The sequence below is a fragment of the Zootoca vivipara genome, chromosome 9 (assembly GCF_965207765.1).
Source record: "Zootoca vivipara chromosome 9, rZooViv2.hap1.1, whole genome shotgun sequence".
NCBI lineage: Eukaryota > Metazoa > Chordata > Lepidosauria > Squamata > Lacertidae > Zootoca > Zootoca vivipara.
Window position 1 is genome coordinate 57,176,532 of NC_142592.1, and position 23,052 is coordinate 57,199,583.

Genomic DNA, 23,052 nt, shown 5'->3' on the forward strand with positions numbered 1-23,052 from the left:
CCTTGTGGTCTCTTCCAACTCTATGATTCTATGATTCTAGGGTGTTGCTGGAATTCAGCTCTCATCAGCCCCAGCCACGAGGGGCTGCTATTTACATAGGTGCCAATGTCATCTTTCACCTCTAGGCAAAAATTCCCCTCTAGGTAGGGAGTTCTGCTTTGGAGGGTAGGACCTGTGCCAATGACTTCAAGTCGCAAGAAAGGAGATTCTGACTTAACATCAGGAAAAACTTTCTGACAGTAAGAGTTGATCGACATTGGAACAGACTCCCTAGGGAGGTTGTGGACTCCCTTCCTTGGAGGTTTTAAGCAGATGGTTGGGTGGCCATTTGACATGGGTGCTTTAGTTGAGATTCCTGCACCCTTGGGTCTCTTCCAACATTAGAATTCTATGATTCTGGGACTGAGGCAGGATCACAGAGTTAACACGGTGCCTGGATTTGATTCCTCTTCCCTCCCCATCCCTTTCACCTTGTGTGCCACGTGGTGGTTGTTGTTGTTGTTTTAGATCGTAAGGCTGTGGGCGGGGACTGTTGTGTTTCGACCAATTGCATGCAAGTTCCCCCTGCTAGCTTTCCCCCCCGCTAAAGAGTACAAGCTCTCCAAATAAATAATTAAATGAAATAAATAAGAAATGCCCCACCCCCTCAATCTGGACCTGGATTCCCCCACATGCCTGCCTGCTATTTATTAAACAAAAGCCACGTGCCCAGGAGCCAAACATGTCTAACATGGCCCACAGATGGCGAGAAAGCCGTGACAGGAGGAGAAACATCCTGGCAGAAGACGGTTTAAAAAGACACAAGGAATGAGAAGGGGAAGGCGGAAGGGTTTCCCCAGTGTTCGCCGACACTCGGCGGTTAAAACACCGCCTTCTTTATATTGCGATCCTTAATTACCATTGTTGTCAACGGCAACCTGCGCGGCAGTCGGAACTCGCCGCGCCATATGGCTCCCTGTCTGCTAAAGATCACTGGCGTATGGAGACCATATGAGAGCATATTGACAGAGCGCATGCCTAATTGCGGCTGGGCCTTACAGGCTGGCATGCCACTTCGATCCAGGCGGGCGTCGCGCTCCCAGCCCGTCCGCCGGCATCGGCTGCCGTGGGACACAGCAAACGAGGCCCCCGAAGAGGCCCCACTCTGCGAAATAAGCAGCACCGAAGCAATTGGTCCCTTAGCTGTCCTTTGACATTTCACCACAGTTCCTCGGGGGCCTATTGATGTTTGCAGGAGAGCTGCTTATCACTGTCACATCCCTCTTCAGGGAAAAAGCGCACAAGTCTTGAGAACAATGGCTTGAATGTCAGCCTAATACGCATGAGGCTGGAGCTTCCCTGTTTCGGAGTCGCATGGGCATCTGGTACATGCCATCTTCAACTACCTTCACTATGAGTTGAGATAGGATAGATCCTGTTCACATTTTTCTTGGGTGTTAATGCTGGGTGCGTGGAAATTTCTCAGAATAGTGTCATAGAAATGTAGAGTTGGAAGGGACCACGATTGTCATCTAGTTAAACCCCCTGCAATGCAGAAATCTTTTGCCCAACATGGGGCTAGAACCCACAACGCTAAGATGTTTAGGCTGTCAGCAGGTAAGTCAGTTATGCCTCCCCTGAAAAAGAGGGAGTGTCTCAACAAATAAAAGAGGGGAAAGAGATGGCACAGGTTTGCATAACATCTGCCAGGGCTGATTTCTGTGTACAGATGCCCTTGTGGAAAGGAAAATAAAATAATCCTTCCAGTAGCACCTTAACTAAGTTTGTCATAGGTATGAGCTTTTGTGTGCATGCACATGAAGGTATCTGAAGAAGTGTACATGCACACGAAAGCTCATACCTATGACAAACTTAGTTAAGGTGCTACTGGAAGGAATTGTTTTTATTTTGTTTTGACTGCGTCAGACCAACACGGCTACCTACCTGGAACTTGTGGAAAGGATTAGCGCATGGGTCAGCAAACTTTTTCAGCAGGGGGCCGGTCCACTGTCCCTCAGCCCTTGTGGGGGGCCGGACTATACGGTATTTTGGAAAAAAATATGAATGAATTTCTATGCCCCACAAATAACCCAGAGATGCATTTTAAATAAAAGAAAACATTCTACTCATGTAAAAACATGCTGATTCCCGGACCGTCCGTAGGCCGGATTTAGAAGGTGATTGGGCCGCATCCGGCCCCCGGGCCTTAGTTTTGAGACCCCTGGATTAGTGCAACAGACGTAGGATGCCGTGCCTCTCACCTTGGCAGGGGAGAGTGTGACCAGGTGAGCTGAGGGCCTGCTCCATCTGCTGTGCAGGGGCTCGCTGTTGATGACAGGCAGTTCTGACGCCCTTACCTGCTCTCCCTTTTTAAAGGGTTATTTCTCTTTAAACTGGGCTCACACCAGACAGCCCTTCAAATGGAGGGCTCCCACAAGTAGAAGCCACAGGATTGCCCTAACTGGCAGCTAACTTGAGTGTTATGTAGCATAGTGAGAGATGAGAGAGAAAGAGAGAAAGAGAGAAAGAGAGAAAGAGAGAAAGAGAGAGAGAGAGAGAGAGAGAGAGAGAGAGAGAGAGAGAGAGAGAGAATATGTGTTCTTTCCATCCCTATTGCTTCTTGCTGAAGTCTCCCTCCCACCCCCAGGTTTCAATCAGCACTACAAAGCTCCTTTCCAGGCTGGCTGGTTCCCAGGGGGGGAGGGAACACTCTTATTAGGGTCTGGGGAGACACTGTTATATTTTGATCTCTCCCCCCCTGCCCCATGTGCATATGAGGAACTCTAAGAAAATAAAATACCTAGGGAAAACTCCTCTATTTATTCCCAATAATTAAAATTTGACTAGGCACTGGATTCTTAATTATCCGCTCTCTCTGCAATGCCTGAGAGAGGTGGGGAAACAATATTAGCGGAGCCTAACAGAAGTTGCGCTCAGAGCAATACCATAGCATACGTTTGCCAGTACCACACCATTGGTCTAACCAAAACAACTTGCCATATAATAGTAATTTTTAGAAGTCCAGAGACCCATCCTTTGCCAATTAAAACACACAATAAAACACTCCCATCGAAACAGCTTGGTAATCAAAACAGGTTGGCAGATTAAAAGAATGTCCTTGCAAATATCCCGTGAGCTGTGGGATAATTTGTAGTAGCTTGGCAAAGATTTATGACATCTAGTGGTTCAGTGACAGCAAGAACAAATAGGGTTGTTGTTGTTGTTTTTTTAAAAAAACCACACACATTAAGTTATGTATTGCTACTAACTCAAGTGTAGAGTTGGACTTGCACAGGCATCCCCAAACTCGGCCTTCCAGCTGTTTTCAGACTACAATTCCCATCATCCCTGACCACTGGTCCTGTTAGCTAGGGATGATGGGAGTTATAGTCCGAAAACATCTGGAGGGCCGAGTTTGGGGGTGCCTGGACTTGCATATGCAGTTCCCCCCGTGTATGAATAATGAGGTACAGTAGGTCATTGGATCTATTCGCCAATCCCCTAATTTACCATTTTGCATTCAGCTCCACCTCATCTGTTATTTTGCACCTGCCTCCAGCTGGTGAATCTCAAGGTTCTCTGAAGAAACGAAGAACATTCAGCCAGCCTAAAGATTGCCCATGCAATTTTGGTTTCCATCAGGCAGTGAAAACCACTGCACTATGTGCTCCAAAGTCTGCTCACTCCAAGTTTGTTGTGCAGCTCAGAGGTGGAGAATGTGCTTCAGGTGAAGAAGCCCCAGGTTCTGTCTCTGACATCTTTGGTTAAATCTGACATCCTGGAGAACCACTGCCGGTCAGAGTAGGCATTACTGATCCAGGTGGACAAATTGCCTAATGTGGTATAAGACATCTTCCTCTGAGAGCATGGAGGTTGCAGCCAAGCCTGTGAATTGGCTTTAGGTGTCAAGGAAGAAAAACCCCAGATTTATTTTTCTTTGAATGAAATCTGCAGCATGAATCTCGGCCAATTCAAGATACTATTTTCATTCTTGGAAAGCAATTTAAAACTTTGCTACTAAAACAACATGCTTACATCGTCGCCTTTTCTCCATCTAGAGGCTTAGGTTTTAAGGCAAGCCTAATGATATAGCTGAGTCTGGGTCAGATCAATTCAATCTATTTCTTTTTCTCTCTTCCATTCTTTTCTTTTCTTTCCCCCTCCTCTCAGCTCTGTATCGATCTTGCTCCTTGTCAGAGCTGATCACACTGAGAGAATAAGAATGATATGTTTATGAGATGGGGAATGGCAGCCTGCAGTAAACACACTTCTTCCTCTCTTTGGGAAGAGTTGGGAAACAAATGTATTCTTCAACTGGGATATTGACTGGAGCAAACCACCAGTGTGATGGAATGCATAGTGTTGGACACAGATTGCAAAGACCTGGGCTCAAAGTATCCACTTTGGCATTCCAGCCTATCCTGCCTCAAAAGGTGGTTGCAAAGAGAATATGGCAGGCATGGGGAACCTGTGGCCCTCCAGATGTTGTCGGACTACAACTCCCATCAGGCCTAACCAGTATGGGCAGTGATCAGGGGTGATGGGAGTTGGGGTCCAGTAACATCTGGAGGGCCACATGTTCGCCATCCTTGAGCTGTAGGATAACCCCCAGGTATGACCCCACCCATTCTTCCTTGCTGCTTCTTAAAATACTCCCCTCATTCTACTTCATGTCTAGAACCCCTTATTTGAATTCAATGCAAACTTCTGGGGCTCATAATGCTCACCTCAAATAATAGGCGAGCATTGCAAAATCTCCAAATCCTTCTCCATTTCAGATTAAAAATCCAAGCCGGAGGAGAATTCCTGGCTTAATTCACTTGCTATGCACCCAGTCCTAAAGAGAATTTTTGCATGGCTAGGACTTCTCCTTCTGGGATCTCTCCTAGTCATACAGAGCTACAAAATGCTTCCATAGCTGTGGAAGCTGTTGATGCAGGGGAAGTCTAACCCATGAAGGACCCTTGAGGCAAGAGCAAGCATCCCCTAACTTCGGCCCTCCAGATGTTTTGGGCTACAATTCCCATCATCCCTGACCACTGGTCCTGTTAGCTAGGGATCATGGGAGTTGTAAGCCAAAACACCTGGAGGCCCACAGTTTGGGGATGCCTGGGCAAGAGAGTCACCTGTGGTAGATGAGTTTTCCCCACCAAAACGGATCCCCCTTTTTTTTCATTTTGTGCCATGCCTGTTTTTTATTGGCTTGTAAATGAGTTGACCCATCACCCCAATTTGTGTTTGGGAGTGATTTCCAAGCCAATTTGATGTGAGCCATCAGCTGTTGGCCCAGTTCTACTCCAATGTGTTGCTGTCACTTTTTCCCTCTTGGTGCTCGTGATTAGAAATGTAGCCTCTTGATTGCAACGGTTGGTTATTAATTGTTGCCAGTCTGTCTTCCAATGCACTGATAAAATGGGAGAAGAGGTAATAGGGGTTAATTCAGCAAATTCCTCCCTTGGCCCTTTTGTCTGCCCTGATTCCTCACCCACAGCAGCACAAACCAGCAGTGCTGTTGCAAAGGAAGAATGGGAGAGAGGAGCTGTTTGTCAGGGTCCAGCAGTTTAACAGTACCGTACGAACAGCCCAGCGATCAGGTTTCACACCTTCTCTCATAGACCAGTTGCTCAGACTACAGAATCAAATTTAGGAGAGTTCTTATATAGTGCCTTTCAAATATAGACTCATGGAACTGTAGAGTTGGAAGGGACCCCTGTGCATTTATAAAGAAGCACACTTTCTCCTGGGTTGCAATACAACAACCGCAACAAAACCAGGTCTGGCCTCCTCCTCTGATATTGAGGGTCTTACGTCTGATGAAGTAGGGTCCACTGGCTTGAAAACTGATGCCATTAAAGCAACCTTTCAACGCCGCAAGGGTCTTGTTGCTTTTGCTGAAACAGATTAACACGGCTGCTTTTCTGGAAATCGACCTTGAACAGTAAGTGTGTAGGGTACTTGGCTACTGAGATATTTCCAAAAGACGCAATGTTGAATGCAGTATCTCCAAATGCTATTCATTAATCCATGTTGATTTGCTGGCTGCAGCTAGAAAGAAAACAGAAGAAGGGAGAGCTTAATGATGCCTCCCACTTGATCTAATCACCACTTAATTAAATCAAAAGATCAGGGCCAAAATAAAATTGTAATAAAAATGAATACCAAGCTTGCATTCCTCATCTGATTTCTTCTGGGAAGAAGTAACAGGGTAATGCAATCGCTCAGTCTATAAAGTTGCCGTAATTAGAAAATTGTAATGTGATTATGGCATAGGAAGGCTTCATCAGGCAGAAAGTCATGAAGGATAGCTAAGCCCCATGTGCCTTCAGACTATAGTAGAGGCAAGATGAATTCAGCAGGAGTCCCAAGGCAGACCATCATGCCTGATCCTACCCAGAAAATTGGTGCTGTAGGTTAAACCACAGAGCCTAGGGCTTGCCGATCAGAAGGTTGGCGGTTCGAATCCGTGCAACGGGGTGAGCTCCCGTTGCTCGGTCCCTGCTCCTGCCAACCTAGCAGTTTGAAAGCACGTCAAAGTGGAAGTATATAAATAGATACTGCTCCGGCGGGAAGGTAAACGGCTTTTCCATGTGCTGCTCTGGTTTGCCAGAAGCGGCTTTGTCATGCTGGCCACATGACCTGGAAGCTGTACGCTGGCTCCCTCGGCCAATAAAGTAAGATGAGTGCCGCAACCCCAGAGTCAGTCACAACTGGACCTAATGGTCAGGGGTCACTTTACCTTTAACCCTGTCCAAAGGTTTCACTGCATCAGTTACTTTATAATCTGCCTTTCCTCTGAAGACACCAAGGCAGTGTACATGGTTCATCCCAACCCAAATTTTATCCTCACAACATCCATGTGGGGTTTGTCAGGCTGAGGGAGTGCAGGCCCAAGGTCTTTGGGTGAATTTCATGGCTGGGTAGGGATATGCACCAGATCTAGGAAAACACTCTAACCACTGCACCATGCTGTCATTTATGTTGAGAAATGTCAGTTGAAACATGGCTTTTGCAATCCACACCTCTGAATTTGGTGAATAATATGTACAAAGCTGCATTTATGATGGGAAAGTGTGCAAAAGTATATTAGGGGGAACTTGCTTTGCAAAAAACTGTGTATATTAGACAAAACTGCAGACCGAAACATCAATATTAGGAGAGTTTTCCTAAAGGCTTTTTTAAAAATTGTTGCAAACTATTGCAAAAAATGTGGTGAACTGAATTTAAGACTGTAAATGTGAGAGGTGGTGATAAACTGAAATCGGCAGACTTGTCCATCCCCACCTGGTGTGATGGAACCTTAGAGGCATTGGGGGGAATTAAAATAGAGGCTCTCCCACATCCTGCTTCCTGGAGCACTTCTGAATGCTGGCATGCCATATTTGAGAGATTTCCCATGGCTGCATCAGGTGTGTGCCATGCTGGGGGGCACTGGGACCCCAAGAAGAAGAAGAAGAAGAGTTTGGATTTGATATCCCGCTTTATCACTACCCTAAGGAGTCTCAAAGCAGCTAACATTCTCCTTTTCCTTCCTCCCCCACAACAAACACTATGTGAGGTGAGTGGGGCTGAGAGACTTCAGAGAAGTGTGACTAGCCCAAGGTTACCCAGCAGCTGCATGTGGAGGAGCGGGGACGCGAACCCGGTTCACCAGATTATGAGTCTACGGCTCCTAACCACTACACCACACTGGCTCTCCAAGAGCTGCCCAAGGGTGCCACACACTGGTCGCTGCAGGCAATGGAACAATTCATACATTTACCTTTTACACACTGAGAAATTAAGTAATTTATTGCCTACAAAGGTCTGTATAGTTAAAGCTATGGTTTTCCCAGAAGTGATGTATGGAAGTGAGAGCTGGACCATAAAGAAGGCTGATCGCCGAAGAATTGATGCTTTTGAATTCTGGTGCTGGAGGAGACTCAAACCTATCCATTCTGAAGGAAATCAGCCCTGAGTGCTCACTGGAAGGACAGATCGTGAAGCTGAGGCTCCAATACTTTGGCCACCTCTGAGAAGAGAAGACTCCCTGGAAAAGACCCTGATGTTGGGAAAGATTGAGGGCACCAGGAGAAGGGGACGACAGAGGACGAGATGGTTGGACAGTGTTCTCGAAGCTACAAACATGAGTTTGACCAAACTGCGGGAGGCAGTGCAAGACAGGAGTGCCTGGCATGCTATGGTCCATGGGGTCACAAAGAGTTGGACACGACTAAACGACTAAACAACAACAAATTTGCATGTATGACTAAGACCCCAAGTCATTGCAAAATATTCATCTCTTTCTAAAAGTATAACCTGATTATCTTGAGAGCTTAAATGCATTCTCTCTCTCTCTCTCTCTCTCTCTCTCTCTCTCTCTCTCTCTCTCTCTCTTTCTTTCTCTCTTTCTTTCTTTCAGAACCTCTACCTGTAACCAGCGTTTCCATCTATGATTATAAACCATCACCAGAAACTGGGGTGCTGTTTGAGATCCAGTATCCAGAGAAGTACAATGTTTTCACCCGTGTAAATATAAGCTACTGGGAAGGGAAAGACTATCGGACCATGTTATATAAAGGTAGGTGGAATCTTAAACAATGGTAGTTGGGGGTCAGAGCCAAAAATGAGGAGACAGAGCCAAAAGTGGGCAGGACAGCCCCTTTTTCTCCCCCTCTCTTTTTGATCCCTCTCCCTTGCTTCTTTGCTTCCCTGTCTTCCTCCGCCACTCACCAGACTTTCAGGAGAAGGGCAGATTATTCTAGTTAGAAGTCTGAGCAGATCACTTGCAGGGGCTTCTCCCTCCACCTTAGATCACCCCATCCATCTGGTCTCCTCCTGAACATTCCCCCCCTCCTGACCTTCTCTCCCTTTGGACTCCACCTACCCACAGGAAATTAGGCTGTGATACCCCTGGGGATGTAGCCATTGTCTTCGCACACAGAACAGTCGGGTAGTGCTGCCTGCCTACACCCTTCTCTGTTCCACCAACAACTCCCAGCCCTCTCTGTCCCTGAGCCTTGTATGCTGACCTTGTCTCAAACCTTTGGGTGAGTTAGAATGTTTATAGCCATTCCATAGCACCTCAGCAGCTGATCCAATGGCCAGGGAGATATCCTTTCAATATGATGCAAGGTAAATACAGAAATATCTTGTTTTGCCCAGATACTCATCACCTACTGAAGGTTTAAAGCCCACATGAAGCTGGAAATAAGGGGCAGTTCACAAAGCCAGCCATTTCATTAGTTGATTATCCTGTAGCGATGGCATTATTGCTTTATGTCAAGACCTGGGTGTTAAAGCCCCTCTAAGGGTGTCGTTGAACAAATACTCCCCCTACAGACCATGCTTCTTACATTAGCTTGACGATCAAGAACATCCTTTGCATGCTGAAGGTCCCAGATTCAATCCCCAACATCTCTAGGTAGGGATTGCCCTCTGCCTGAGGCCCTGGAGAGCTGCAACCAATCAGCATCAACAGTATTGAACAAGGTGGGCCAATGGTCTGTCTCGGTGTAAGGCAACTTCCTATGTTCCTAAGCGAGAGCCACTTTCTGTCTTTTGTTCAGTTGAATAGCTGAAGAAGCTGGAAGGTTACTATTAATTATTATTGGTCTTTTGGGGGAGGGGGGGCTGGAGCTCTGTGCTAGAGCATCTGCTGAATACGCAGAAGGTCCCAGGATCAACCCCTGGCATCTCCAGGTAGGGGGGAGAAAGAACCATATCCAAAACTGTGGAAAGTTGGTGCCAGTCAGTCCATAGGGAATTCCACTGAGCTACAAACAAGTCACCTAAATAGTAATTACCGTGAATGGGAAAAAAGTAGATTGCAGGCATTGGGGGGGGGGCATTGATTCAGAATAGGACCATACCATGGTGTGGGGATTGGGGGCTTTTAGCAGTTTGTCCCTCCCCACTGTAATTGTAAAGAAACCCCCACAACTTTGCATCTTTGGTTTGCTCCCTGCAAGTTTTGTCCCTTGGCCATTTGTCAGGAAAGAAGAAGCTTATATCATCCATTCCTCGAAATGTTTCGTGTCACACCGTACATGTTGCCACTTGCAATTCCTTTGCCTGCTTTTGTGTTTATTTTCCTGGGTCTCGCTTCTAAGTACTTTTGACAGCCAAGAAGAATAGGGTGGAGGCATGGAGTGGGGGCAGGACTGTAGAAATGTTGTTGAATGCCCACACCTCCCGTATCTCTGAGACTGTGCCAAGCAATATCTGTCTCCTTAAGACTGTGCCGTCGGGTCGTCTGGTTCATGTAATCCGTGCCATTTCTTTACCGCCCTGCAGATTTCTTTAAAGGCAAAACCGTTTTCAATCACTGGCTGCCGGGAATATGTTACAGCAACATCACGTTTCAGCTGGTGTCTGAAGCGACGTTCAGCAAAAGCACCCTGGTGGAATACAGTGGGGTGAAACACGAAGCAAAGCAACACCGAACAGGTAGGACAAGTGGCTTCTGTGTGTTGTGTGCACATTGTATCCTGATACAATGCATTGTCCCCATAAGCAGAAGCCTCTTCCTTTGGCCTGAGAGAAACCCTGCTGCGAACCTGTGCTTTAGAGGCCTCCCCAAGACCTGTACCCTAAATGCCAGGGATGGGGCAGACGGATGCTGTGACCCTCCAAGTGTTATTAGGCTCCATCTCCCATCTACCTTAGCCAGCATGGCCAATGGGCAGGGATGAGGGAAGTTGTAGTCTGGAGGACATGGAGGCTAACCTGCAGTACAGGCCAAGGATGATCTATTATGATGGGATATTAGCTCCACCCAAGGCATGATGGAGAACAGCAGCAACCGGGAAAGGACAGGCATAATATTTTGCAAGGACAGGAAGAAACATCACAGACAGAGTAATTGTCACACACAGGAAGAACAAGGATATAGTTTGAATGCTTCACCTGTAGATTTGTAAATCATTGAATGTGTCAATACAAATGGAAGTCGTTGATATTGTAGTTGTTGTACAACGTGTGAATACCTCTTTGTTAAAGTATTGAGAAGGGAAAGGCAGGTCAGACAGTTTAAGACATTTTGAGTTAATTTGGAATTTATCTGCTATTTTGTTTTTATTTTTTTTGCCATATATATATATACAGTCGTACCTCGGGTTGCGAACACCTCGGGTTACGAACAACCCGGGTTACGAACTTCGCAAACCCGGAAGTATTTTCGCCGTGTGCGCAGAAGCGCCGCATGCCTTTGCGCATGCGCAAAGCACGAAAATAGCGCTTTGTGCATGTTCAAAACGGTGGTTCGGGCCCTTTTCTGGTTACGAACTTTTCGGGTTATGAACTGCGACCCGGAACGGATTGCGTTCGTAACCCGAGGTACCACTGTATGTATGTATATATATATATATATATATATATATATATATATATATATATGCCATGTATATGGCGAACCACAAGTCCAAATTTACCTGGTATGGTGACCCATTAATTTATTATCCCAATCAGCTACTGATTGTGTGCATTTGAACTACAAATTTGCTTATTTTATAATCATTACTTGAGGCATCCAAGGAAAAAAAACCTGTTTAATGCCCCTATTAATGTGGAATTCATTAAAATATGTATGGTACTTACAAGGTTTTTCAGAGTTTTGCTCCTGGGAATGTAAGCGCACCATCTGATTGCAGGCTATTTGCGGTTCACTTATAAAGCATTGTGACCCAAAGTTCTTGTGGGTTGGGATGCACAGGTTGAGAAACACTGATCTAGGAAATGAAAATTAATTAGTATTATTTATTATTGTATTTTATGCATGATACACACATTTTTAAAAAAGTGTTCTATCTTTTCCAGTTCCCTACCCACCTCGAAACATTTCTGTGCATATCTTACATATGAACGTCAATGAGAACTGGGAGGAGCAGAGTGGAAGTTTCCCCGAAGAGCCGTTCTTGGGGACGCAGAACACAATGCGACAGGACAAAGCCACCCAGATTCTGGACGATCTCCCTGAGCTCCCAACTGCAAACACTTCCTATACGTGGCCCGATTACCGCTACAATAGCAGCGACTATGAAACCACGTCTCAGCCCGATTGGTGGATTAACGAGCCCGACTCCCCAGAGAATGAAGACGAGTTTGTCAACGCAATCCCAAGAGATTATGAGAGCGTAAGCCCCACCGAGGAGTTTGGGAGCCCTACGCCGGAGCCTTCCTCGTTCCTCCCAATGAAAATGGTGCTGAGTTGGCTGCCTCCCAAGCCACCCACGGCGTTTGATGGCTTCCATATTAACATTGAGAGAGAAGGTAAAAGGTCACACGGCACTGCTGAGAATTATGGCACCAAGGTTGGCGTTGAAACCTGGTATCATTGGGCCTCCACAGGTCCCTTAGTTGTTGCCTGTCCTGTCCTTTCTCTCACCTATCCTTTAATTGTTTTCTGGGCTGGCATTCCCAAATAGTATTAGATAGCAGAGCTGGCCCACCCATGAGGTGGGGTGAAGCAGCTGTCTCAGGTGGTATGAACAAAAGAGGTGGTGCCCCGCGGGAACCAAACCCACTCACCCTGCCACCGAAGCCACCCAGGAAAGGGAGGTTGTGGCAACAGAACAGCACAGCTTTCCTCTGCTCAGCTTTGCCACCTGTCTCCCCCAACCTTAGAGTCGGAGAGGGACAGGTGCCAATGCTGAGTCTTCCTGAGTTGGGAAGGGGCTCCTTAAGGAAAAGTGCTTTCTGAAGCTCCCCCAACCCAGCCCAGCAAGGTGGCAAGGCTTTGCAAGGGGCCTCCATCATGGGAGTGGCAGGGTGTGTTTTGACTCAGTTGCTGAAATGTCTCTAGGTATAGTTTGGCCTAGCATCCATTTGATTCCTCCTAATACCCTAATGTGGTGTTTCACCGTAGCATTGTGGGAAATTAAAATAATGGCTTGAACTTGCAGCTCAGGGCTGCTCAGAATTATTCTGTTGCCACCTCCCACCCATCAGTCTAGCCTGCCAGGCCCACAGCAAGAGGAGAGGGTCCACCAAGAGACATGTTGCAAAGACCCCCTTCAACCTGCATGGTAGCAAAAGCGCTGAGCAGCTCAGATTTTTGTGGGCTTCAGGGGCACACTTGTCATTGCTTCGCTCACTCCAGGTGGCCTCCAAAAAGAACAAGAAGAAGCTCCAGAGACATTGCAGAAGCCTTGAGAGCACCTCTCTTGAAGGAGGAAATACCAACCCTTTTCCTGCCTCAGTTGTGTTGCTTTTCACTTTCATGCTTTCATGAACACGTTCCTTGATGATGAGCACCACTCGAAGAGATTTGTCCCATTTTTTAATATATCCCTTTGCTCCCATGCATCAACTCCAGCTGTTCGTTACCCTCTCGAGTGATGTTACAAGAAGGTAGAAAGAGTATATTGCTCTTATTACTTAATCCATTCCTTCAACCCTGCGTTAGGGCACTGGGACATAATTCAGTTACCTCTGTCACTAGAAACCCTATCGGATTCCAGCTAATTCACACCTCTTCTCTTGGTTTAGAGAACTTCACAGAATTCCTGACTGTTGGTGAGGACATTCACGAATTTGCCATGGATCTGAAAGAACCAGGGAAATACACAATATCTGTTACAACATTCAGCTCTTCTGGCTCATGTGAAGTTCGGGAAAGCCAATCTGCCAAAACACTCAGTTTTTATATTAGTAAGTCTACACATAGTTATATAATATATATCAGTATCTGCAATATTGTATCTGGTCGGTACTTAAGTTCATTGATGCTAAATGTTACTTCTCCTTTGCCTTGTTTAAATCTGATTCTTATTGTTTTGGGTGCTTCCTCCAGCTGGTTCCTCAGCTGAAAGTTCTGGGAGCTGTAAAGACCAGGTTCAGCTTCCTTTGGATGAGAGAGCACTGGGGACCTTAAGGCAAGGATGTTGTTGCCCTCCAGATGTTGTTGAACTCCAGTTCCCATCACCCCAGGCAGCATGGCCAAAGGTCAGGGATGGTGGGAGTTGTAGTCCAGGAATTTATGGAGGCCCACTTGTCCCTACCCCACTTTAAGGCATCAATGTCGTATTTAGATTCTCCTCAATAAATGTATAGAAGGGACCCAGGTGGCGCTGTGGTTAAACCACTGAGCCTAGGGCTTGCTGATCAGAAGGTCGGCGGTTCGAATCCCTGTGACGGGGTGAGCTCCCGTTGCTTGGTCCCAGCTCCTGCCAACCTAGCAGTTCGAAAGCACGTCAAAATGCAAGTAGATAAATAGGAACCGCTACAGCGGGAAGGTAAACGGCATTTCCATGTGCTGCTCTGGTTTGCCAGAAGCGGCTTTGTCATGCTGGCCACATGACCTGGAAGCTATACGCCGGCTCCCTCGGCCAATAATGCGAGATGAGCGCGCAACCCCAGAGTCGGTCACGACTGGACCTAATGGTCAGGGGTCCCTTTACCTTTACAATAAATGTATGCAGATGTGATGAACTGACAAACGCAACATTTTCTGCCGCTTGTTCACAGTTTTCAAGCATGCATGTGAAGAATCTTAGGTGTCCTTTTTTAAGGCAGTGGGTTAGATCCAGAATAACACTGGCACTCAGTTAGTGGTGAGGATGAGACTTTGAAGTGATTTCTCCCTGCTTCTGGTGATGCTTTAGGTCCCACAGGGGAATTGATAGAAGAGCTCACCGAGAAACCTCAGAACGTCGTGGCGACAGTGCTGACCTCTACCACGGCCTCGTTGTCCTGGACCACTTCACAGGAGACCAGCAGCACCAGCACCATCATATCTGTCGTGTCCTTGACATGCCAGAAACAGAAGGAGAGTCAAAGGCTTGAAAAGCATTACTGCTCAGAGGTAAGAGGAAGGAAACACCATTTCCCAGGCCATCACTGAATTGCAGGTGTGACTGAATTGCATATTGGCAAATTTGGGTTTGCACAGCTAATGTGGATTTGGCACTCTTGTGCAACAAAGAATCAGGTTATTTGTGGTAAGGAAAGTGTCAAGAGTGTGGCAGTGGAAACAACTGCTTGACCTGGCATTGCATAGCATCAAAACATAGGGGGCTTCCTTGTACAGAGTTGCAATGTTATTCCTACTAATTCGGTACTCTCTGGAATGACTGGCAGCCATTCTCCAGGGTTTCAGGCAGGAGACATTCCCAGCTCTGCCTGGAGATGCCAGGAATAGAAGCTGCAACCTTCTGCATGCCAAGCAGATGCTCTGCCACCAAGCTATGACACTTCCCTTACCCTCCCCACAATGAAATCAGGACAAATGCTCCTCCCAGCACACGTGGCACAAAGAAATCAGGATGAATGCTCAGTAAAGGAGGCCATCTGGGGTGACCTTCCTCTTCTAATGGGGCATGGAGGATATGGGCACAGTGAAGAACACATGGCTGTGTTTCTTGGGCTGCTTGAACTTGACTCATGGGGTACTTCAGAAAGACTTCAGTGACATTCGTTTGGCTGTGAAGAAAGCAGTGGCACTTCAATATATATCAGAGGATCAGTAAATCTAACTTAACACCAGAGAACTTTCTTCTGAGCAAACATGTATGGCTACATTCCCAAGCACACTCAACCAGGGAGAAAGTGCTATTGAATGCAGTGGAACTTACATCTGTTACCTCTGGTTGTACAGTACTGTCAATCCAGCCCTACCATTAGGCAGCTGCTTGTGGCAGCAGATTCTGAGTGACATGAAAAGGCAGAAGAGTTATATAGTTTATCTTTGTATTTTCACAGCTGGGGTGGCATGAAGCTTTGCCTCACATGCCAAAGTTAACATGGCTGGCCTTGGCTACTTTGCACCTTGATTTCGAGCAGGGAGGAGGTGTCATTTTCTGCTCTGCCTCAGGCAACAAAAGGTCTTGAGCTGGCCTTGATGCTCAACATGCCTTCCTGCCCCTTCCTTTCCTTACGCATGCTCTGTCTCGTTTCCGCAGGTGAATACAAGCAGCAGCTTTATCGAAAACCTGGTTCCTGGCGCTCAGTACCAAGTTGTGATTTACTTACAGAAGGGACCGCTGGTTGGGCCTCCTTCCGATCCTGTGAAATTTGCTATTGGTAATGGGCTTATGCATACCTCTGTGGTTTTGGTTGCTTGAAACCAGACATTTTAGGCAGAAGAATTATTGGTAGACGAATGAGTGTAGTGCTGCTTCTGTAGAAGCCTGCAAGGCCCATGTGTTGAGTTAAACATTGGTTTTGTCTGTACATCACAGAAAGCCATAGATAACACTTTTCCAGGAATGTGCCAATTCTGGCCACTTTGCTCCTCGCTCCTCACACTAGGAGGAAACAACCCACCATCTCTGTTTTAGCATTACACCTGGATTAGGGATTATAGTTTGTTTCCTCCCTGGGCAAACTCTATGTGCTGAATTGCAAATGTATTAATAGCTCTCCATTTCTGTTTTACAGTGCCAACTGGGATAAGGGATTTAACCCTTTACCCTTTGGGCCCTACTGCTGTGGTCCTCAGCTGGAACAGGCCTCTTCTGGGTGTTTTCCGGAAATACATTGTAGAAATGTTTTATTTCAACCCGTCAACAATGACCTCGGAGTGGACAACGTACTACGAAATAGCAGCGACCGTCTCCTTAACGTCATCAGTGGTAAAGCACACTTGGACGCTGTAAATGTCTCCCACACGTTCATGCCCAAACTTCATCGTTCACACACAGAGAGAAACAAAATTAATCTAAAACAGTATCCTTTTAAAATTCAGCTACATGTAAATACAGTCAATATGCTTAACAACAGAACCACATTCAACTACTTTAATCTGTGGAACTGGCACTGTTATAAGAGGCACATAATACTCATTCCACACTGGTAATAAATCAACATTTTAGTGTGGCAGCACCTACATTTTGGAACCCCCGGCCTATTGACATCAAGCAGGTGCCTTCACTGTAATATTTTGCCTGCTTAAAACATGTTTTTTGAGGGGCAAGCGTATCCAGAGACTTAGAAATTACATGGGTTTCATTTCATTTTAGCTACTGTTGATTTTAATCTTCTTCTGAGTATTTTAAAATTCCTGTTTTAACGGTTTTTTATCCACGATATTTTATATTGTTGTAAACCTCTTGCCTTTTTTATGACGGGGTGAGCTCCCGTTGCTCGGTCCCAGCTCCTGCCAATCTAGCAGTTCGAAAGCACGCCAAAAAGTGCAAGTAAATTAATAGGTACTGCTCCAGTGGGAAGGTAAACAGCGTTTCTGTGCGCTGCTCTGGTGTTGGTGTTCCATTGCGCCAGAAGCGGCTTAGTCATGCTGGCCACATGAGCCAGAAAAGCTGTCTGCAGACAAACGCCGGCTCGCTTGGGCTGTAAAGCGAGATGAGTGCCGCAACCCCAGAGTCGTCCGCAACTGGACTTAACTGTCAGGGGTCCTATACCTTTACCTTTTTAAATAAATAAAGGTAAAGGTAAAGGGACCCCTGACCATTAGGTCCAGTCGTGACCGACTCTGGGGTTGCGCGCTCATCTCGCATTAATGGCCGAGGGAGCCGGCGTATAGCTTCCAGGTCATGTGGCCAGCATGACAAAGCCGCTTCTGGCAAACCAGAGCAGCACATGGAAACGCCGTTTACCTTCCCGCTGGAGCGGTTCCTATTTATCTACTTGCATTTTGACGTGCTTTCGAACTGCTAGGTTGGCAGGAGCTGGGACCAAGCAAGGGAGCTCACCCCGTCACAGGGATTCGAACCACCGACCTTCTGATCAGCAAGCGCTAGACTCTGTGATTTAACCCACAGCGCCACCTGGGTACATATTTAAATAAATATGTACAGCAATTCAATGCCAAACACTCTGTAGGCAATCATAGGTATTCTAGGTCCAATCCAGAACGTAGCCTTAACGTTGCTTTTGGATCCCACTTTTTCAGGTGCTAATTATCTTTCTCCCATGCCTCTTCTTGTTTGTGCCTCTTTCAGAGAATAGGAAACCTTCTGCCTGCCTGGTATTACAACTTTCGGGTCACTATGGTGACATGGGGAGTCCCAGAGCTGAGCTGTTGTGACAGTTCCACCATCAGCTTCATAACAGGTAAATAGAGCTTTGGGGAACCTTTCACAGTTTGTGTGTGTGGTTTTGTTCTTTAATATAAGGCAGCAATGTGGAGGCTGCTGGCCTCTAGATGTTGATGGATTACAATTGTCACCATCCCTGACTGCTGGCTATGCTGACTGGGGCCGATGAGAATTTGAATCCAAAATACCAGGAGAAAAGCAGGTTAGGGAAGGGTGGTCTAGTGGATAAGCATATTGGATTAGGAATTTTGATAATAGGAAGAAACCATTGGGCCTGCAAACCACTGTAGAACTTTCTTAAATCTGCAGTGGCACCTGATGTTTCACCAAGCATTGCTTTAGTGTGTTTTTTTAAGTTGGCAGCAACAGGGACTAGAACCTTGATTTTTTTTTAAAGAAAAAAGGAGGGGATAGGCCCTTTCAAGATGCAGAGTTTTGCTGTTAGCTCCAAATTCTGTACTTTCATCATGAAATTGTAGCACATTGCTGATTTCAGGATTATAAACTAAGTATGAACCAGTGTGGCCTGCAACAAAATATTGCAGTTGTGAGTGCTCTTGTTCAGAGTGCCTGCCTGCCAGCCAGCCAGCCAGCCAAGGCCGGCTCTAGGTAGACCCCCAGTGGCGCCTGTGGCACCACGGCGCCGGCCCGCCAGGAGGGCGCCGCGAGCTGCGCCCACCTGCTGGCTGGCCAGTCCGCCGGTTCGACGCGCAGCTGCGCCCACGGCAACCGCGCTGTGCCTGCCCGCCCACCGCGCAGAAGCGCCTGTGGCAACCGCGCTGCGCACGGCACCGCCCACTGCGCTGGGGAATGGGGCGGGGGGCGCCGGAGGGATCCGTCGCTCCACGGTGCCAGGAGCGCTTAAGACGGCCCTGCAGCCAGCTATGTCCTTTCCCAGGAGAATCCATTCCATTCTCCTGTTTTCTGTTCTGACACCCCAGCAGTCAGCCATCATTCTGTGGCCACTGAGCATGCTGAGTTTTCACTGAGTTGTTTTGGAATTTTGCCCACTCCCACGGCTTAGATTCCCTTAATGTCTGCAAACTTTCATTTCCCCTTAAGTCTGCTTCCCTGTCATGTGTAGGTGGTACTATTATGACTACATAAGGATCTATGGGAACATGGGTTTGCTGTTATATATATAAAATTATGAAATGCTTTGCAGCCTCAAATTAGGTGCAAATGATTATGATAATGCACTGTTTTTCTTTCTGATAGCTCCAGTATCCCCTGAAATCACTTCAGTTGAATATTTCAATAACCTTCTCTACGTCAGCTGGATCTATGGCGATGACAACACAGACCTTTCTCATTCTCGAATGTTGCACTGGATGGTTATTGCAGAAGGAAAGAAAAAGATAAAAAAGAGTGTAAGCCTAAACACTTTATACTTCCTTTGGGTTTCGCATGCAGAGAGACAGAATGTTATGGATTTTTTTTAAAAAAGCAAAACTAAAGCTTGTTATGGGGCAGTGTGGGGTTGCACCTACAAAGGCTCTCACACAGCACTTTGCAAGCACCAGAAACCAGCTGATTTTTTTGCATGCTGTCAGGGCTTGCAACGATGATCGTTTGATCATTGGGACTTGTTAGAGTTGTTGCAAATGGAACCCTGTTCTGGACCTTGCACAGGGTAGAAATATACATGCTCTCCACCACAAGAAAGTGTCCCAAGAAGTATTACAGTACTGCAAACTGTCTTAAACTAGTTACAAAAACAGTTGCAAAAATACAAAGTAACACATTGCTCTTAAACAAACTAACAATGCGGTCCAGTCTTCTTTAAGTCTTCAATATAATACAAGAACATTCCTGGTTCCAGAGAGATATCCTGTATAAGCAGCTTGTTTGTTCAGCTATATAGCTGCAAATACAATGTTTTAAGTGCATTTTAAGTGCATTATTCAAATGTGACCCTAGATGGTAATAGTGAACTTATGGGAAATTCAATATATTTTTCAAAATGTTTAAAAAGAATGTTTTATATGTGTCTAGATTCCACCCAGGCTTGCTGAGCTGAGCTCTTACTGCTGCTGGCTCCTATGCCAGCTGAGACAGACTTCTCAGGTTTCCCAGCAATGAGTCATTACTTCACACCAAAACGGAAATCTCCAGCCTCTCCTTATTTCAGCGTTTACCTAAAGCTGAAGCTTCTGCCTAATGCAAACTTCTCTTTGCAAATGCAAATCTTTACATCAGTTTTAAACTTCAGTGCATATAAACATTACATTAAATCTATATCTTTAACAGGGCTCCCCTTGCACAGAGCTCGGCAAGCCCCCTAAAACCAGCTGGTCATTGGTGCTTGCAGAGGGCACTGCCAAAATAGATTCCTCTGGCATTATTATGGCAATGGATGATTGGCAGGTGGTCACTCCTGCCTACCTGTCAAACATGACCTACAGGGATGGGGGAGATAAGGATCTGTCCTGCCAGCTGTGTCCAGTTCTAGACAAACTGGGATAGAACAACCACTCAATGGCGCATCATGCTCCCACCCACTTAACAACAGGGTTCAAAGTAATTTCAGTCTCCTCTGCTGTGGAGTCACCTCCTATGCGGGCGCTATTTCACCCACTGACCATTTTAGGTGACGCGAAACATCATGAGTGCAGTGCTCAGCCTGCCTCCGGGGGACATCTACAATCTCTCGGTAACTGCTTGCACCGAAACAGGAAGCAACACATCTGCGCTTCAGCTGGTGAAAGTTGGTAAGTTATTCCCTAGGGGAATGGGCTGCAATTTCATGAAAGCAAAATATTGTCAAAGACCCAGGAGGCGGTAAAACTGAGACCACCGCAGACAACAGAACGGCCTGTTTTGTGCAGTCAACATGAACTGCCGAAAGAGTAGCACTGACTACTAGGTGTTGTATTTTAAGTCTCTTAATAAAAGTAGACAGGGTTAGATACTAGTTTCTTGGCTTCAGTGAGAAGATAAATAAATGGATGGTCGTGGAAGGTTCCAGTCACCCCGTTCTCTCCCTCTCCCCGAGGCTGTAGCATCCTGTTCTCCCCCAAAAGCCTCTCTGGATAATCAGGGGTCACCCCTGGGCCATGGAGGATGAGGCACAGAGAGCTGCTAATGGGAGAGGGGGAGTTGCCCAAAGTTGGACAGAGCATTGCCTAATCTGGAGTGATTCCTCCCTCCAGGTCCCTTCCAACTCTACAATTCTACAATGCTATGATTCTCCAGCAAACCTTTGCAGGCCCACCTAGCCTTGTTTGTGGCAGGTGGTAGGGCTCCTGAACTTCCAGAGAAGTCTTCCAGAGGGAACAAGTGACTGGGGGAGGGGATGGGAAAGCTCCTTCTGTTCATTTGTTTTAGAATCCAAGCCATTAGGTTCTTTAAAAAAGACACACACACACACACATATAAATATATATATATATACATATGTGTGTGTGTGTATACACACACACAGTCATACCTCGACATCTGAATGCTTCGACTTCCAAAGGTTTCAACTTCCGAAGTTGATAACCCCCGGAAGTCTTTTCACCGCACGCGCCCGGCGCGCGCATTCTGCACCTGCACAGAGCGGCGCGTGTGGTCGGCGCATGCACAGAAGCACAAAATTGCACTTCGCGCATGCGTTGTAGCGGCGCTTCGAGAACCGAAAACCTCGACTTACGAAGACGGCCGCGGAATGGATCGTCTTTGTAAGTCGAGGTACCACTGTACACACATACACATCATCTACACACACATACACTTTCTTGGTCCATGTTATCTAACAAAGCAAATTAAAGCACAGATGCAAACAAATTTAAATTAACAATTTGGTGAGGATCAATTTGGTTTTAAGAAAGAATTAGCAGCAGGGGAAGTCACCTCTGCAATTCAGATTTTAATAACAAGAGGACTAGAAATTTAGGTTTATATGTGGAAAGTGTGTGAGTGAGAGAGAATGTATATATCTTACATTCCTCTTCAAAGTAATATGCCACCCTTCCTCCCTTCAGTTATAAGTAGATCACTGGATAACTCAGTTGGTTAGAGCAGTGTTTCCCAACCTTGTGCCTCCAGATGTTTTGAGACTACAATTTCCATCATCCCTAGCTAGCAAGACCAGTGGTCAGGAATGATAGGAATTGTAGTCCGAAAACAGCTGGAGGCACAAGGTTGGGAGACACTGGGTTAGAGCATGGTGCTGATAACACCAGTGTCACATGTTTTATCCCCATATGGGGCAGCTGCATATTATTGCATTGTAGGGGGCTGGACTAGATGAACACCAGGGTCCCTTCCAGCTCTAAAATTCTATGATTTGTGTGTGTGTTTAATATAGCCCAGAAAAAGGCTAGGCAGCCTTGACTGGGGGGAGGGGGGGAGAATGCCCAGTATATTTCAGAAAGCAAGAAAAAAAATATGAGAACAGAAGAATACTATGCAATAATGCAAAACCCCGGAAGCTATATTTAGAGTAAATGATATTGAACAAAGAGCCAGAATTAGTAATAGAGTCTGCCATGGATGCCCACTGCCCCTTACACTGTTTAATACATTTATAAAGGATGCAATTAATAAAATGGAACAAGTACTACAGCTCAGCATTAAAGTAAAGGGGAAGGAAATGGGTATGTTTTGCTGATGTAGCAGTAATGGCAGACATAGCACTAATGGAGGTGTTATTATTATTTTAAGATATGGAAGTGCTAAATACAATGAAGTCAGTTTTTAGAAATTCAGATAAAATGAACAAAGAAAGATTTGAGAGATAGGTCAGAACCTGTCATGGCCCATCCCAGACAAGGAAGGCTCGCGTCTGATAGTTAACTTTTTGTTGGGAAGAGAAACACCAGCAGCAGCTTCCATGGGGCTCCAGGTGCACCTTATTACATGCTTCTAGCCTCTAGGCAGCTGTCCACAGGTCTGGGCCCTATGAAGCAGCAGCAGCAGCAACAACAGTGAGACCCCACCTCTCTGCCGGCTTATAAACCCTCCTCTGGCAAGTTGCATGCCCACAAGCTGAAGACTTTTCCTGCACGGAAGTCCTCATTATTCTTATTAACTTTGAGAAATCGCTTGTCAAAATCTCCTTAAAATAATAACCGCAAGGAAGGCAGATATCAACATGAGAAAAGCCAGCTATGTGAACTTT

At 46.2% G+C, this 23,052-nt stretch overlaps 1 protein-coding gene across 1 annotated transcript; it reads left to right on the plus strand.

Moving 5' to 3' along the window:
* The first annotated feature begins 1,577 nt into the window (after positions 1–1,577).
* On the plus strand, positions 1,578–22,862 carry LOC148684655 (receptor-type tyrosine-protein phosphatase O-like). Its single transcript, XM_088651909.1, has 12 exons — positions 1,578–1,596; positions 8,378–8,536; positions 10,252–10,404; positions 11,773–12,225; positions 13,444–13,557; positions 14,559–14,758; positions 15,855–15,975; positions 16,333–16,526; positions 17,853–17,964; positions 19,167–19,318; positions 20,539–20,659; positions 22,801–22,862. The coding sequence occupies exons 1-12, from the start codon at positions 1,578–1,580 to the stop codon at positions 22,860–22,862; spliced, it is 1,860 nt and encodes a 619-aa protein (XP_088508035.1).
* The last annotated feature ends 190 nt before the right edge of the window (positions 22,863–23,052 follow it).